Here is a 16359-nt window from a genome sequence, read left to right on the forward strand (position 1 = left end):
CTCTCTCTGTCTCTCTCTGTGTCTCTCTCTCTCTCTCTCTCTCTCTCTCTCTCTCTCTCTGTCTCTCTCTCTCTGTGTCTCTCTCTCTCTCTGTGTGTCTCTCTCTCTCTGTCTCTCTCTCTCTCTGTCTCTGTGTCTCTCTCTCTCTCTCTGTCTCTCTCTCTCTCTCTCTCTGTCTCTCTCTCTCTCTGTGTGTCTCTCTCTCTCTCTCTCTCTCTCTCTCTCTCTCTCTGTGTCTCTCTCTCTCTCTGTGTGTCTCTCTCTCTCTGTCTCTCTCTCTCTCTGTCTGTGTCTCTCTCTGTCTCTCTGTCTCTGTCTCTCTCTCTGTCTCTCTCTCTCTCTCTCTCTCTCTCTCTCTCTCTCTCTCGCTCTCTCTCTCTCTCTCTCTCTCTCTGTCTCTCTCTCTCTCTCTCTCTCTCTGTCTCTCGCTCTCTCTCTCTCTGTCTCTCTCTTTTCTCTCTCTCTCTCGCTCTCTCTTTCAGTGAATAGGATCTAACTATCCTTTATTTCCTCCTTCTTTCCTGAAATTCTCTGTTTCTTCATCCTCCCTATATCATAATAGTAGTATTAGTTTATTCATAGTACTACTTCATTTATAGTCCTAGATTGTTTCTACTACTAGTTTATATAGTACTCGTTTATTTCTAGTACTATAGTACTACTTAATTTATTGTACTAGTTTATTTACAGTACTACTTCATTATAGTGCTAGTTGATGTATAGTACTAGTTGATGTATAGTACTACTTAATGTATAGTACTACTTTATTGAGATGCAGTGCCTTAGACTGCTGCGCCACTCGGGAGCCCGGTGTACTAGTACTACTTCATTTATAGTACTAGTTTATGTGTAGTACTAGTTTATGTATAGTACTAATTTATTCATTGTGCTAGTTTATGTATGGTACTAGTTATTTATAGTACTACTTCATTTCTAGTACTAGTTTATTTAAAATTACTGCTTCATTTATAGTACTAGTTTATTTATAGTACTAGTATTATTTATAGTACTACTTCATTTATAGTACTAGTTTTTTGTAGCACTACTTTATTTATAGGACTAGTTTATGTGTAGCACTAGTTTATTTATAGTAGAAGTGTATGTATCGTACAAGTTTATGTATAGTACAAGTTTATGTATTGTACTACTTCATTTATAGTGCTACTTCATTTATAGTTCTACTTCATTTATAGTACTAATTTGTTTGTAGTACTAGTTAATGTAAAGTACTAATTTATTTATAGTACTACTTCATTTATTGTACTAGTTGATAGTACTAGTTCATGTATTATACTAATTTATTTATATTACTACCTCATTGATAGTACTAGTTTATTAGTAGCACTAGTTTATAGTACTTGTTTATAGTACTAGTTTATTTGAAGAACGACTTAATTTATGGTACCACTTTATTGAAATTGACTTCTTCATTTATAGTACTAGTTTATTTATAATACTTGTTTATTTATAGTACTTCTTCTTTTATTGTACTACTTAATTTAAGGTACTAGTTTATTTATAGAACTAGTTTATGTATAACACTAGTTTGTTTATGGTAAAAGTTTATGTATAGTCGTACTTCATTTATAGTACTACTTCATTTATAGTACTAAGTCATTTATAGTCCTAGTTTATTGATAGTACTACGTTGTTTATAGTACTATGTTGTTTATAGTACTAGTTTATTCATAGTATTAGTTTATTTATAGTATTAGTTTGTTTATATTCAAATCAAATCAAATGTATTTATATAGCCCTTCTTACATCAGCTGATATCTCAAAGTGCTGTACAGAAACCCAACCTAAAACCCCAAACAGCAAGCAATGCAAGTGTAGAAGCACGGTGGCTAGGAAAAACTCCCTAGAAAGGCCAAAACCTAGGAAGAAACCTAGAGAGGAACCAGGCTATGAGGGGTGGCCAGTCCTCTTCTGGCTGTGCCGGGTGGAGATTATAACAGTAGATGTTCAAATGTTCATAAATGACCAGCATTGTCAAATAATAATAATCATAGTAGTTGTCGAGGGTGCAACAAGTCAGTAACACAGGAGTAAGTGTCAGTTGGCTTTTTCATAGCCGATCTTTGAGAGTATCTCTACCGCTCCTGCTGTCTCTAGAGAGTTGAAAACAGCAGGTCTGGGACAGGTAGCACGTCCGGTGAATAGGTCAGGGTTCCAGCAGGTCTGGGACAACAGGTCTGGGACAGGTAGCACGTCCGGTGAACAGGTCAGGGTTCCATAGCTGCAGGCAGAACAGTTGGAACTGGAGCAGCAGCATGGCCAGGTGAACTGGGGACAGCAAGGAGTCATCAAGCCAGGTAGTCCTGAGGCATGGTCCTAGGGCTCAGGTCCTCCGAGAGAGAGAAAGAAAGAAAAAGAGAGAATTAGAGAGAGCATATTTCAAATTCACATAGGACACCGGAAAAGACAAGAGAAATACTCCAGATATGACAGACTGACCCTAGTTCATGTATAGTACTAGCTCATATATAGTACTACTTTATTTATAGTACTACTTTATTTAGAGTACTACGTTCATTTGTAGTATTTGTTTATAGTACTACTACATTTTTTGTGCTAGATTATTCATAGTACTAGTTTATAGTACTAGTTTATAGTACTAGTTTATTTATAGTACTAGTTTATAGTACTAGTTTATTTATACTTCTACTTTATTTATAGTACTAGTTTATTTATAGTACTAGTTTTTTCTGTCTTTATTTAACCCCCTAGCATGACTCATAATGATGACTGTGGTTTTTCCTGCTCCTTTTTCCTCCTCTTCCTCTCCTCCTGCAGCCTTTCCTCTCCTCTACCTCAGTATGACTCCAGGTGATGATTGGTTACTCTCTGTTGTTACCTCGGTTACTCTATGTTGCTATCACGGTTTCTGTTACCACAGTTTCTGTTACCATGGTTACTGTTGCCACGGTTTCTCTATGTGCTTGTTTGATCTGTAATCAACCTCAACACTTAGAAAAGAGACACATGGGAAGATAGGAATGACATTATTACAAGTAGCCCACAATAGATTACATTCTCCCATTCTTGTGTCTAGATTTGTAGGTGTTATTCTTAAACTGACACCAGTCCCATTAATTTCATATTGATATAGTTTGTGTTGGCTGAGTTTTCGCAGGCATCCTCAACACTATCAGCCATAACCTAACAACCATGTTGTTGTAGTAAATGGACTAACTAGCAGAGTGAATAAAAATGCACTATCAGCCATAACCTAACACCCTCCCTCCCTCCCTCCATCCCCCCTCCCTCCCTCCCTCCCCCATCCCCTCCCTCACTCCCCCCTCCCTCCCTCCCCCATCCCCTCCCCCCTCCCTCCCTCCCTCCCTCCCTCCCTCCCTCCCTCCCTCCCTCCCTCCCTCCTTCCCCCCCCCCTCCCCTCTCTCCTCCCTCCCTCCATCCCCCTCCTCCATCCCCCCTTCCTCCTTCCCCATCCCATCCCCTCCCCCCCTCCCTCACTCCCCCATCCCCTCCCTCACTCCTCCCTCCCTCCTTCCCCCTTCCCCCCCTCCCCTCTCTCCCCCCTCCCTCCCTCCCTCTCTCCCCCTCCCTCCCTCCCTCCCTGTAGGTTCCTGGTCAGTTTCATGGTGGATGCACGCGGCGGCTCCATGCGGGGGAGTCGTCATAACGGAATGCGCATCATCATCCCGCCCAGGAAGTGCACGGCTCCGACACGCATCACCTGCCGCCTGGCGAAGAGGCACAAGCTGGCCACGCCCCCACCGATGGTGGATGGAGAGGGATTGGCCAGCAGGCTGGTGGAGGTGGGGCCTGCTGGAGCTCAGTTCCTGGGGTAGGCCTTCACATTGTTTATTTACCTGTTTGTTCGTTTTGATGCTTCTTTCCTCATCTCCATGGAAGCCATCTATTCTTGTAGTGTTTGGTGTTGATTTGTTATAGTTTGGTGTTTCAGTGTTTAGATAGAGGAGCTTGCCCACCTTTGTTCCCATGCCAACACACACCCCAGTAGACCCCAGCACTAATAAAGTATTGTAGGTCAGTCTGCTGCTTCTTCACATAGCATCCTGCAGATACCACTACTCTACATAGTTGAACACTTCTACCATGTGTTGGATAGTCATAGAAAGAGACTGCTTATAGTCTCCATAGTTCAACACTTCATAGAAAGACTGCTTATAGTCTAGAGGTAGCATCACAGAACTAGCCTCCACACAGTGATGCTAATGGTGTCATAGAGGTAGCATCACAGGACTATCCTCCACGCAGTGATGCTAATGATGTCTTAGAGGTAGCATCACAGGACTAGCCTCCACACAGTGATGCTAATGGTGTCTTAGAGGTAGCATCACAGGACTAGCCTCCACACAGTGATGCTAATGGTGTCTTAGAGGTAGCATCACAGGACTAGCCTCCACACAGTGATGCTAATGGTGTCTTAGAGGTAGCATCACAGGACTAGCCTCCACACAGTGATGCTAATGGTGTCTTAGAGGTAGCATCACAGAACTAGCCTCCACACAGTGATGCTAATGATGTCTTAGAGGTAGCATCACAGGACTAGCCTCCACGCAGTGATGCTAATGATGTCTTAGAGGTAGCATCACAGAACTAGCCTCCACACAGTGATGCTAATGGTGTTTTAGAGGACTAGCCTCCACACAGTGATGCTAATGATGTCTTAGCGGTAGCATCACAGACCACTTTAGGTGTGGTCAGATGGCCATTTGTTCTGTTTTGTAGGAATGCCGTTTGTTGCTCATATGATCTTCTGTGTCTCTTATCGCTGCTTGGATGTGACTCAGTAAACTGCACCTTCCTAGAAAGCTCCCATGTCTAGACGATGGAGAGATGTTGGTTAGCCGAGTCCTGCAGCTGGGGCCACCAGGAACTAAGTTTATTGGGTAGGAGGAGCATCCCTTAGAGAGACATCAGACTGTCCATGATAGATAATATTAGGACCATCCCATAGACCTGGGGTTCCCAAACTTTTTCACTCTGGGCCCCCCTTTCCAGGGGAACATCCTGTGCCCCACCCCCACCCCGGCCTGCACACGCCTGCGCCACGTCTATTTATATGGGCTCAAGCACTGTTCTGTGTGCCACGTCTATTTATATGGGCTCAAGCACTGTTCTTGTTGGTGTTGAGAAGTTTGCATGTTAAAAGCATTGTATTCATGTGATATTTGAGTGACTAAAAAATTACAACAATATCTATTGGCTAAAAAACCTAAGTGAAAAAATGACTAACATTACAAGAGGAACTGATGATGCACTACCGAATTTAGAAAATTTAGAAAGAGTAAGTTTAAAGTTTATTTAGGTTTAAGTAAGTATATTTTTATTAAAAAAATTATTGGGGGGGGGGGCACGCCCCACAGTTTGGGAACCACTGCCATGCTAGGTAATATTAGCATCATCTTCATGACGACCATGTGATTACCACTGCCATAGAGAGACATCAGGCTGTCCATGCTAGGTAATATTAGCACCATCTCCATGACGACCATGTGATTACCACTGCCATAGAGACATCAGGCTGTCCATGCTAGGTAATATTAGCACCATCTCCATGACGACCATGTGATTACCACTACCATAGAGAGACGTCAGGCTGTCCATGCTAGGTAATATTAGTACCATCTCCATGACGACCATGTGATTACCACTGCCATAGAGAGACATCAGGCTGTCCATGCTAGGTAATATTAGCACCATCTCCATGACGACCATGTGATTACCACTGCCATAGAGAGACGTCAGGCTGTCCATGCTAGGTAATATTAGCACCATCTCCATGACGACCATGTGATTACCACTGCCATGGAGACATCAGGCTGTCCATGCTAGGTAATATTAGCACCATCTCCATGACGACCATGTGATTACCACTGCCATAGAGAGACGTCAGGCTGTCCATGCTAGGTAATATTAGCACCAACTCCATGACGACCATGTGATTACCACTGCCATAGAGACGTCAGGCTGTCCATGCTAGGTAATATTAGCACCATCTCCATGACGACCATGTGATTACCACTGCCATAGAGAGACGTCAGGCTGTCCATGCTAGGTAATATTAGCACCATCTCCATGACGACCACGTGATTCTGAGTTCTAACCACCTCCATTCGTATCTGTGTTGAATCTTTCAGTGGACGTTGTGTGTCACTGAAAGATGTTACCTGTTAGCTTGTGCTAGCTTGGGCTTTTCCCCTCCTGGCTGTTTCAGCTCTTCCTGCTTGTTGGGCATGATACTCACTGCTGCACCAGTATCCTGCTATCAGGACTGTTGATCCTTTCCCATGTTTGGTTACTAGCCTGAAACCTCCCTTAACAATATGAGATAACTTTGATCTGAATGATGGAGAAGGCTGGGTCTCTATGTCCTCAGTCTCTGAGAGGTTTCTTCTCCCCTCACTAGGTCACTTTAACGTCCAGAAGGGGAGTAGATTGCAAGGAGGGACTTACATCTTGACATTTGTTTCATACAAGTTTTCAATTTGCTAGATAAAATACAAAATGAGGCTTCATATGAATTCTTCCTCTTGAGTTATGTTTTGTGTGTAATTCTCCTCTGTGGCGTTTTATAGGATACGGTTATATCATGGCTACAACACTGGTTCTTTTCCAGTTCTGTGTCATTCTGAGATCTCGTACTGGGACTCTGTACCTTCACATAGTGCAGCTTCTCGTCAGCTTCAGACTTGTCTAACTGCTCCATGCATCGCGTCTGTTCTAATAAACCCAGCTTACTGACGTATGTTCCCATTCCATTACAGATGCTACCATGAAAGCCTTTCAGGTCTATGTTCCCATTCCATTATAGATGCTACCATGAAAGCCTTTCAGGTCTATGTTCCCATTCCATTACAGATGCTACCATGAAAGCCTTTCAGGTCTATGTGGTCTGCATGTGCACCTCCCATCCTCATCTTCAATACCTCTCCAACAACAACGTCCGATATGAGTATAGAAGTCACGTGACATCATACCAACAGCATCTTCACCTCTCCTCTGTCATCCCAGTCGGCTCAGGAGGGGCGGCCATATTGGGGCCGTAGCGTTGTAGTTTCTGTGTAACCACTGAGAAAGCCCTGTGGTTTCACCCTTACAGCCCTGTGATCGTGGAGATCCCCCATTTTGGTTCTATGAGGGGGAAGGAGAGAGAGCTGATCATGCTGAGGAGTGAGAATGGAGAGACCTGGAAGGAACATCAGTATGACTGCAAGACTGATGACCTCAATGAGCTGCTCAACGGCATGGATGAAGGTTTGGACTATAAAATAGGACTATCATTGAGATGGATGAAGGTTTGGACTATATTATAGGACTATCATTGAGATGGATGAAGGTTTGGACTATATTATAGAACTATCATTGAGATGGATGAAGGTTTGGACTATATTATAGGACTATCATTGAGATGGATGAAGGTTTGGACTATATTATAGGACTATCATTGAGATGGATGAAGGTTTGGACTATATTATAGGACTATCATTGAGATGGATGAAGGTTTGGACTATATTATAGGACTATCATTGAGATGGATGAAGGTTTGGACTATATTATAGGACTATCATTGAGATGGATGAAGGTTTGGACTTTTATCTACCTCCACAGAGCTGGACAGTTCAGTGTGATAATCATTCTGTTGTCTCTACCTCCACAGAGCTGGACAGTTCAGTGTGATAATCATTCTGTTGTCTCTACCTCCACAGAGCTGGACAGTTCAGTGTGATAATCATTCTGTTGTCTCTACCTCCACAGAGCTGGACAGTTCAGTGTGATAATCATTCTGTTGTCTCTACCGCCACAGAGCTGGACAGTTCAGTGTGATAATCATTCTGTTGTCTCTTCCTCCACAGAGCTGGACAGTTCAGTGTGATACTCATTCAGTTGCCTCTACCTCCACAAAGCTGGACAGTTCAGTATGATAATCATTCTGTTGCCTCTACCTCCACAGAGCTGGACAGTTCAGTGTGATAATCATTCTGTTGTTTCTACCTCCACAGAGCTGGACAGTTCAGTGTGATAATCATTCTGTTGTCTCTACCTCCACAGAGCTGGACAGTTCAGTGTGATAATAATTATGTTGTCTCTACCTCCACAGAACTGGACAGTTCAGTGTGATAATCATTCTGTTGTCTCTACCTCCACAGAGCTGGACAGTTCAGTGTGATAATCATTCTGTTGTCTCTACCTCCACAGAGCTGGACAGTTCAGTGTGATAATCATTCTGTTGTCTCTACCTCCACAGAGCTGGACAGTTCAGTGTGATAATCATTCTGTTGTCTCTACCTCCACAGAGCTGGACAGTTCAGTGTGATAATCATTCTGTTGTCTCTACCTCCACAGAGCTGGACAGTTCAGTGTGATAATCATTCTGTTGTCTCTACCTCCACAGAGCTGGACAGTTCAGTGTAATAATCATTTTGTTGTCTCTACCTCCACAGAGCTGGACAGTTCAGTGTAATAATCATTTTGTTGTCTCTACCTCCACAGAGCTGGACAGTTCAGTGTAATAATCATTATGTTGTCTCTACCTCCACAGAGCTGGACAGTGCCAAGGACCTGGAGAAGAAGCGTATCTGTCGCATCATTACCAAGGATTTCCCACAGTACTTTGCGGTGGTGTCTCGTATCAGACAGGAGAGCAGCCAGATGGGCCCTGAGGGAGGAGTCCTCTCCAGCCTGACACTTCCATTGGTCCAGGCCTCCTTCCCCGAGGGGGCTCTCACCAAGAAGATACGCGTGGGACTGCAGGTTGGTCTGGTCACTGTACCTGAACTGTTCTGGGAACAGGTAAACCATCACACTGTACCTGAACTGTTCTGGGAACAGGTAAACCATCACACTGTACCTGAACTGTTCTGGGAACAGGTAAACCATCACACTGTACCTGAACCCTTCTGGAAACAGGTAAACCATCACACTGTACCTGAACTGTTCTGGGAACAGGTAAACCATCACACTGTACCTGAACTGTTCTGGGAACAGGTAAACCATCACACTGTTCCTGAACCCTTCTGGAAACAGGTAAACCATCACACTGTACCTGAACTGTTCTGGGAACAGGTAAACCATCACACTGTACCTGAACTGTTCTGGAAACAGGTAAACCATCACACTGTACCTGCACTGTTCTGGGAACAGGTAAACCATCACAATGTTCCTGGTTACTGTAGTTGTTATGAGCAGAACTGTTCTGGGAACAGGTAAACCATCACACTGTACCTGAACTGTTCTGGGAACAGGTGAACGATCACACTGTACCTGGTTACTGTAGTTGTTATGAGCTGAACTGTTCTGGGAACAGGTAAACCATCACACTGTACCTGTTTACTGTAGTTGTTATGAGCTGAACTGTTCTGGGAACAGGTAAACCATCACACTGTACCTGTTTACTGTAGTTGTTATGAGCTGAACTCTTCTGGGAACAGGTAAACCATCACACTGTACCTGGTTACTGTAGTTGTTATGAGCTGAACTGTTCTGGGAACAGGTAAACCATCACACTGTACCTGGTTACTGTAATTGTTATGAGCTGAACTGTTCTGGGAACAGGTAAACCATCACACTGTACCTGTTTACTGTAGTTGTTATGAGCTGAACTGTTCTGGGAACAAGTAAACCATCACACTGTACCTGTTTACTGTAGTTGTTATGAGCTGAACTCTTCTGGGAACAGGTAAACCATCACACTGTACCTGGTTACTGTAGTTGTTATGAGCTGAACTGTTCTGGGAACAGGTAAACCATCACACTGTACCTGGTTACTGTAATTGTTATGAGCAGAACTGTTCTGGGAACAGGTAAACCATCACACTGTACCTGGTTACTGTAGTTGTTATGAGCAGAACTGTTCTGGGAACAGGTAAACCATCACACTGTACCTGGTTACTCTAATTGTTATGAGCAGAACTGTTCTGGGAACAGGTAAACCATCACACTGTACCTGGTTACTGTAGTTGTTATGAGCTGAACTGTTCTGGGAACATAATTAATCACTTGTTGAATAAGGATAGGAGGCGTGTTTTAACTGAGGAACGGCATTTCTGATTGGCTTATTATGAACATCGATTCTGATTGGTTCTAGGCCCAGCCGGCTCCTGATGACATGGTGCAGAAGATCCTTGGTAACCGGGCGACATTCAGCCCCATAGTGACGGTAGAACCTCGACGCAGGAAGTTCCACAAACCCATCACCATGACGATCCCGGTCCCGCCCTTGTCAGGGGAGGGGGTTAGCAACGGCTACAAGGGAGACTCCACCCCCTGCCTGAGGTTGCTATGCAGCATCACCGGCGGAACCTCTCCTGCCCAATGGGAGGACATCACTGGGACCACGCCCCTAACCTTCGTCAACGACTGTGTCTCCTTCACCACCAATGTCTCTGCCAGGTAAGACTGTCTCCTTCACCACCAATGTCTCTGCCAGGTAAGGCTGTCTCCTTCACTACCAATGTCTCTGCCAGGTAAGACTGTCTCCTTCACCACCAATGTCTCTGCCAGGTAAGACTGTCTACTTCACCACCAATGTCTCTGCCAGGTAATACTGTCTCCTTCACCACCAATGTCTCTGCCAGGTAATACTGTCTCCTTCACCACCAATGTCTCTGCCAGGTAAGACTGTCTCCTTCACCACCAATGTCTCTGCCAGGTAAGACTGTCTCCTTCACCACCAATGTCTCTGCCAGGTAAGACTGTCTCCTTCACCACCAATGTCTCTGCCAGGTAAGACTGTCTCCTTCACCACCAATGTCTCTGCCAGGTAAGACTGTCTCCTTCACCACCAATGTCTCTGCCAGGTAAGGCTGTCTCCTTCACCACCAGTCTCTGCCAGGTAAGACTGTCTCCTTCACCACCAATGTCTCTGCCAGGTAAGACTGTCTCCTTCACCACCAATGTCTCTGCCAGGTAAGGCTGTCTCCTTCACCACCAGTCTCTGCCAGGTAAGACTGTCTCCTTCACCACCAATGTCTCTGCCAGGTAAGACTGTCTCCTTCACCACCAATGTCTCTGCCAGGTAAGGCTGACTCCTTCACCACCAATGTCTCTGCCAGGTAAGGCTTTCTCCTTCACCACCAATGTCTCTGCCAGGTAAGGCTGTCTCCTTCACCACCAGTCTCTGCCAGGTAAGACTGTCTCCTTCACCACCAATGTCTCTGCCAGGTAAGACTGTCTCCTTCACCACCAATGTCTCTGCCAGGTAAGGCTGTCTCCTTCACCACCAGTCTCTGCCAGGTAAGACTGTCTCCTTCACCACCAATGTCTCTGCCAGGTAAGACTGTCTCCTTCACCACCAGTCTCTGCCAGGTAAGGCTGAGTTTAGTTAGACAACAGGGAACATAACTGGGTTTACTGGTTTTACTGGGTTATTAAGTCCATTTAAATGATTGTAATACAGATTGAATAACAAAACAATACATTACATTTCAGAACATAAACTCAACAAAAATGGAAACTCAACATCCCAGAATTTCACAGATTTTACTGAGTTACAGTTCATATAAGGAAATCAGTAAATTGAAATGAATTCATTACGCCATGAAGAGCTCAGTGACTTTCAACGTGGCACAGTCATAGGATGCCACCTTTCCAACAAGTCAGTTCGTCAAATGTTCTGCCCTGCTAGAGCTGCCCCGGTCAACTTTAAGTGCTGTTAATGGGAAGTGAAAATGCCTAGGAGCAACAACGGCTTAGCCACGAGGTGGTAGGCCACACAAGCTCACAGAACGGGACTGGAGAGACCTGAAGCGTGTAGTACGTAAAAATTGTCTGTCCTCGGTTGCAACACTCACTACCGAGTTTCAAACTGCCTCTGGATGCAAAGTCAACACAAGAACTGTTCGTCAGGAGTTTCATGAAATGGGTTTCCATGGCCTAGAAGCTGCACACAAGCCTCAGATCACCATTATAACCTGTATCTGTCCTGTGTGTGTTTATAACCTGTATCTGTCCTGTTCTGTGTGTGTTTATGACCTGTATCTGTCCTGTTCTGTGTGTGTTTATAACCTGTATCTGCCCTGTGTGTGTTTATAACCTGTATCTGTCCTGTGCTGTGTGTGTTTATAACCTGTATCTGTCCTGTTCTGTGTGTGTTTATAACCTGTATCTGTCCTGTTCTGTGTGTGTTTATAACCTGTATCTGTCCTGTGTGTGTTTATAACCTGTATCTGTCCTGTTCTGTGTGTGTTTACAACCTGTATCTGTCCTGTTCTGTGTGTGTTTATAACCTGTATCTGTCCTGTTCTGTGTGTGTTTATGACCTGTATCTGTCCTGTTCTGTGTGTGTTTATAACCTGTATCTGTCCTGTTCTGTGTGTTTATAACCTGTATCTGTCCTGTTCTGTGTGTGTTTATAACCTGTATCTGTCCTGTTCTGTGTGTGTTTATAACCTGTATCTGTCCTGTTCTGTGTGTGTTTATAACCTGTATCTGTCCTGTTCTGTGTCTGTTTATAACCTGTATCTGTCCTGTTCTGTGTGTTTATAACCTGTATCTGTCCTGTTCTGTGTGTGTTTATAACCTGTATCTCTCCTGTTCTGTGTGTGTTTATGACCTGTATCTGTCCTGTTCTGTGTGTGTTTATAACCTGTATCCGTCCTGTTCTGTGTGTGTTTATAACCTGTATCTGTCCTGTTCTGTGTGTGTTTATAACCTGTATCTGTCCTGTTCTGTGTCTGTTTATAACCTGTATCTGTCCTGTTCTGTGTGTGTTTATAACCTGTATCGGTCCTGTTCTGTGTGTGTTTATAACCTGTATCTGTCCTGTTCTGTGTGTGTTTATAACCTGTATCTGTCCTATGTGTGTTTATAACCTGTATCTGTCCTGTTCTGTATGTGTTTATAACCTGTATCTGTCCTGTTCTGTGTGTGTTTATAACCTGTATCTGTCCTGTTCTGTGTGTGTTTATAACCTGTATCTGTCCTGTTCTGTGTGTGTTTGTAACCTGTAGCTGTCCTGTTCTGTGTGTGTTTATAACCTGTATCTGTCCTGTTCTGTGTGTGTTTATAACCTGTATCTGTTCTGTGTGTGTTTATAACCTGTATCTGTCCTGTTCTGTGTGTGTTTATAACCTGTATCTGTCCTGTTCTGTGTGTGTTTATAACCTGTATCTGTCCTGTTCTGTTTGTGTTTATAACCTGTTTCTGTCCTCTGTGTTTCAGGTTCTGGCTTGCTGACTGCCACCAGATCCCAGAGACTGTAGGCCTGGCCACCCAGCTGTACAGAGAGCTCATCTGTGTTCCTTACATGGCCAAGTTCGTGGTGTTCGCCAAGATGAACGACCCTATGGAGTCCCGCCTGCGCTGCTTCTGTATGACAGACGACAAGGTGGACAAAACCCTGGAACAGCAGGAGAACTTTGAGGAGGTGGCCAGGAGCAAAGACATTGAGGTGGGATTCACCTGCTGCTTCCACTTCCTATGTACATCTCCTGCTCTCATCCATCACAATGCCGGGGAATGTATTCCTACACCATACATGATTCTAGAAGGAAATGTATTCCTACACCGTACATGATTCTAGAAGGGAATGTATTCCTACACCGTACATGATTCTAGAAGGGAATGTATTCCTATACCATACATGATTCTAGAAGGGAATGTATTCCTACACCATACATGATTCTAGAAGGGAATGTATTCCTACACCATACATGATTCTAGAAGGGAATGTATTCCTACACCGTACATGATTCTAGAAGGGAATGAATTCCTACACCGTACATGATTCTAGAAGGGAATGTATTCCTACACTATACATGATTCTAGAAGGGAATGTATTCCTACACCATACATGATTCTAGAAGGGAATGTATTCCTACACCATACATGATTCTAGAAGGGAATGTATTCCTACACCATACATGATTCTAGAAGGGAATGTATTCCTACACCATACATGATTCTACAAGGGAATGTATTCCTACACCATACATGATTCTAGAATGGAATGTATTCCTACACCATACATGATTCTAGAAGGGAGTGTATTCCTACACCATACATGATTCTAGAAGGGAATGTATTCCTACACCATACATGATTCTAGAAGGGAATGTATTCCTACACCATACATGATTCTAGAAGGGAATGTATTCCTACACCGTACATGATTCTAGAAGGGAATGTATTCCTACACCGTACATGATTCTAGAAGGACTTGAACACTGTATGGTTGGACCAAGCTGTGTGACCAGGATGTCATTATCAAATCAAATGTATTTGTCACATACACATGGTTAGCAGGTGTTAATGCGAGTGTAGCGAAATGCTTGTGCTTCTAGTTCCGACCATGCAGTAATCTCTAACAAGTAATCTAACCTAACAATCCCACAACAACTACCTTATACACACAAGTGTAAAGGAATGAATACGAATATGTACATATAAATATATGAATGAGTGATGGCTGAACGGCATAGGCAAGATGCAGTAGATGGTATAGAGTACAGTATATACATATGAGATGAGTAATGTAGGTTATGTAAACATTATATAAAGTGGAAAAAGAAGCTGTTTTTCAGTCTCTCTGTTCCCGCTTTGATGCACCTGTTCTGAATGATGATGTTGTCTCCTAGGTTCTGGAGGGGAGGCCCATCTATGTGGACTGCTATGGGAACTTAGCTCCTCTGGCCAAGGCTGGACAGCTATTGGTGCTCAACTTCTACGCATTCAAAGAGAACCGGCTTCCTTTCTGTGTGAAGGTACACATACTCTATTACTGTCTTGATGTTCTCCACTGACTCATGGCCTGGGTAGGCGGCTACTTGATGTTCTCCACTGACTCATGGCCTGGGTAGGAGGCTGCGTGATGTTCTCCACTGACTCATGGCCTGGGTAGGAGGCTGCGTGATGTTCTCCACTGACTCATGGCCTGGGTAGGAGGCTGCTTGATGTTCTCCACTGACTCATGGCCTGGGTAGGAGGCTGCGTGATGTTCTCCACTGACTCATGGCCTGGGTAGGAGGCTGCAACGGAACCAGTACTGATAGGAACAAACCTCTTTAGAACAAGGCCTGGAGGCCATAACCTCGTTCCATCCTGCCTCTCATTGATCTGTCACCTGCTTCCTGAACTCTACTGCAGCAACAGGGCTTTCCGTCCCTCTGGATCCTGTGACCCCTCCAACAGGTCCGTTCTGACCCTGTCCGCACCTACTGAACTGGATTGCTGGTTTTATTGAGTACTCTCCCTTCATGAACTCATTTTACCCTCAGGAACTCTGAGGATAGAGGTTTCCTGACATCACAGTAGTAGAGTTGATCTATATCCTTAAGAGACGTAAACTGGGTGCATTCTTTCATGTGTTGAATATCCCCTAAATGCTTTGGTTCCTCTCTAGGTCAGAGACAACATATAGCATTAAGAGCCATAAACCCTAAATGCTTTGGTTCCTCTCTAGGTCAGAGACAACATATAGCATTAAGAGACGTAAACCCTAAATGCTTTGGTTCCTCTCTAGGTCAGAGACAACATATAGCATTAAGAGCCGTAAACCCTAAATGCTTTGGTTCCTCTCTAGGTCAGAGACAACAGCCAGGAGCCGTGTGGCCGTCTGACATTCCTGAAGGAGACCACTAAGACCGCTAAGGGCTTCCCCCAGACGGCCGTGTGTAACCTGAACATCACTCTCCCTGCGCTGAAGAAGGTAAGGCACTCGGCTGCCGTAATGGCTGTGTTCCATGTCATCCCATCCTCATTCAGGGGGATTGAGCAGTATGCTAGAGGTGAAGTGCTTCCTAAGTGTGTCTTTTATCTGTTTTGAGCTTCATAGTGGTTATCTTTGGCTGTTTCCTAGCCAACCAAATCTCCCATCTGATTTGGGATTTCATGCTTTGGGTGCCTTGCTCTTTTTTTCAACTGGCTGACTTTGTGGTTGTTGCCGTGGTTTCTGTGGCTTCCAATCTGCTGTTAGTGTTGGATTTTCAATGCTGTTTGTTTTCTGTGTTTTTCTTTGCTGGCTTTGCGGTGGCTTCTCTAACTGTTTTCTGTCAATCACTCCTTTTTACATCCTGTCCATTCCCCTCCTTATTCCGCCTGCATCTGCAATGCATCTTGGGAACCCAAGGAAATGGAGTCAGACCCAGATGAAGAGGTACAGTACCCTGGTGACCTTTACCCCTGTACCTCCATGGCTGTGCTTCTCTGGTGACCTTTACCCCTGTACCTCCATGGCTGTGCTTCTCTGGTGACCTTTACCCCTGTACCTCCATGGCTGTGCTTCTCTGGTGACCTTTACCCCTGTATCTCCATGGCTGTGCTTCTCTGGTGACCTTTACCCCTGTACCTCCATGGCTGTGCTTCTCTGGTGACCTTTACCCCTGTACCTCCATGGCTGTGCTTCTCTGGTGACCTTTACCCCTGTACCTC

The 16359-nt window shown here is 44.3% G+C and overlaps 1 protein-coding gene across 7 annotated transcripts in view; it reads left to right on the plus strand.

Moving 5' to 3' along the window:
• The window catches only part of LOC106584643 (ankyrin-3), a 112037-nt gene that overhangs the window by 37292 nt on the left and 58386 nt on the right, over positions 1–16359 (plus strand). For 4 of the 7 annotated variants that reach the window (XM_082978797.1, XM_082978798.1, XM_082978803.1 and 1 more), the window contains 9 exons: positions 2797–2829; positions 3587–3811; positions 7094–7248; positions 8534–8745; positions 10079–10383; positions 13153–13381; positions 14568–14693; positions 15512–15637; positions 16058–16084. In XM_082978797.1, coding sequence (XP_082834923.1) covers positions 2797–2829; positions 3587–3811; positions 7094–7248; positions 8534–8745; positions 10079–10383; positions 13153–13381; positions 14568–14693; positions 15512–15637; positions 16058–16084 — 1438 coding nt within the window. The remainder of the gene's footprint in view (positions 1–2796; positions 2830–3586; positions 3812–7093; positions 7249–8533; positions 8746–10078; positions 10384–13152; positions 13382–14567; positions 14694–15511; positions 15638–16057; positions 16085–16359) is intronic. The other 3 variants (XM_082978799.1, XM_082978800.1, XM_082978801.1) reach the window with 3 other exon arrangements.

Source organism: Salmo salar, chromosome 01, assembly GCF_965601325.2.
Source record: "Salmo salar chromosome 01, fSalSal1, whole genome shotgun sequence".
Lineage (NCBI taxonomy): Eukaryota > Metazoa > Chordata > Actinopteri > Salmoniformes > Salmonidae > Salmo > Salmo salar.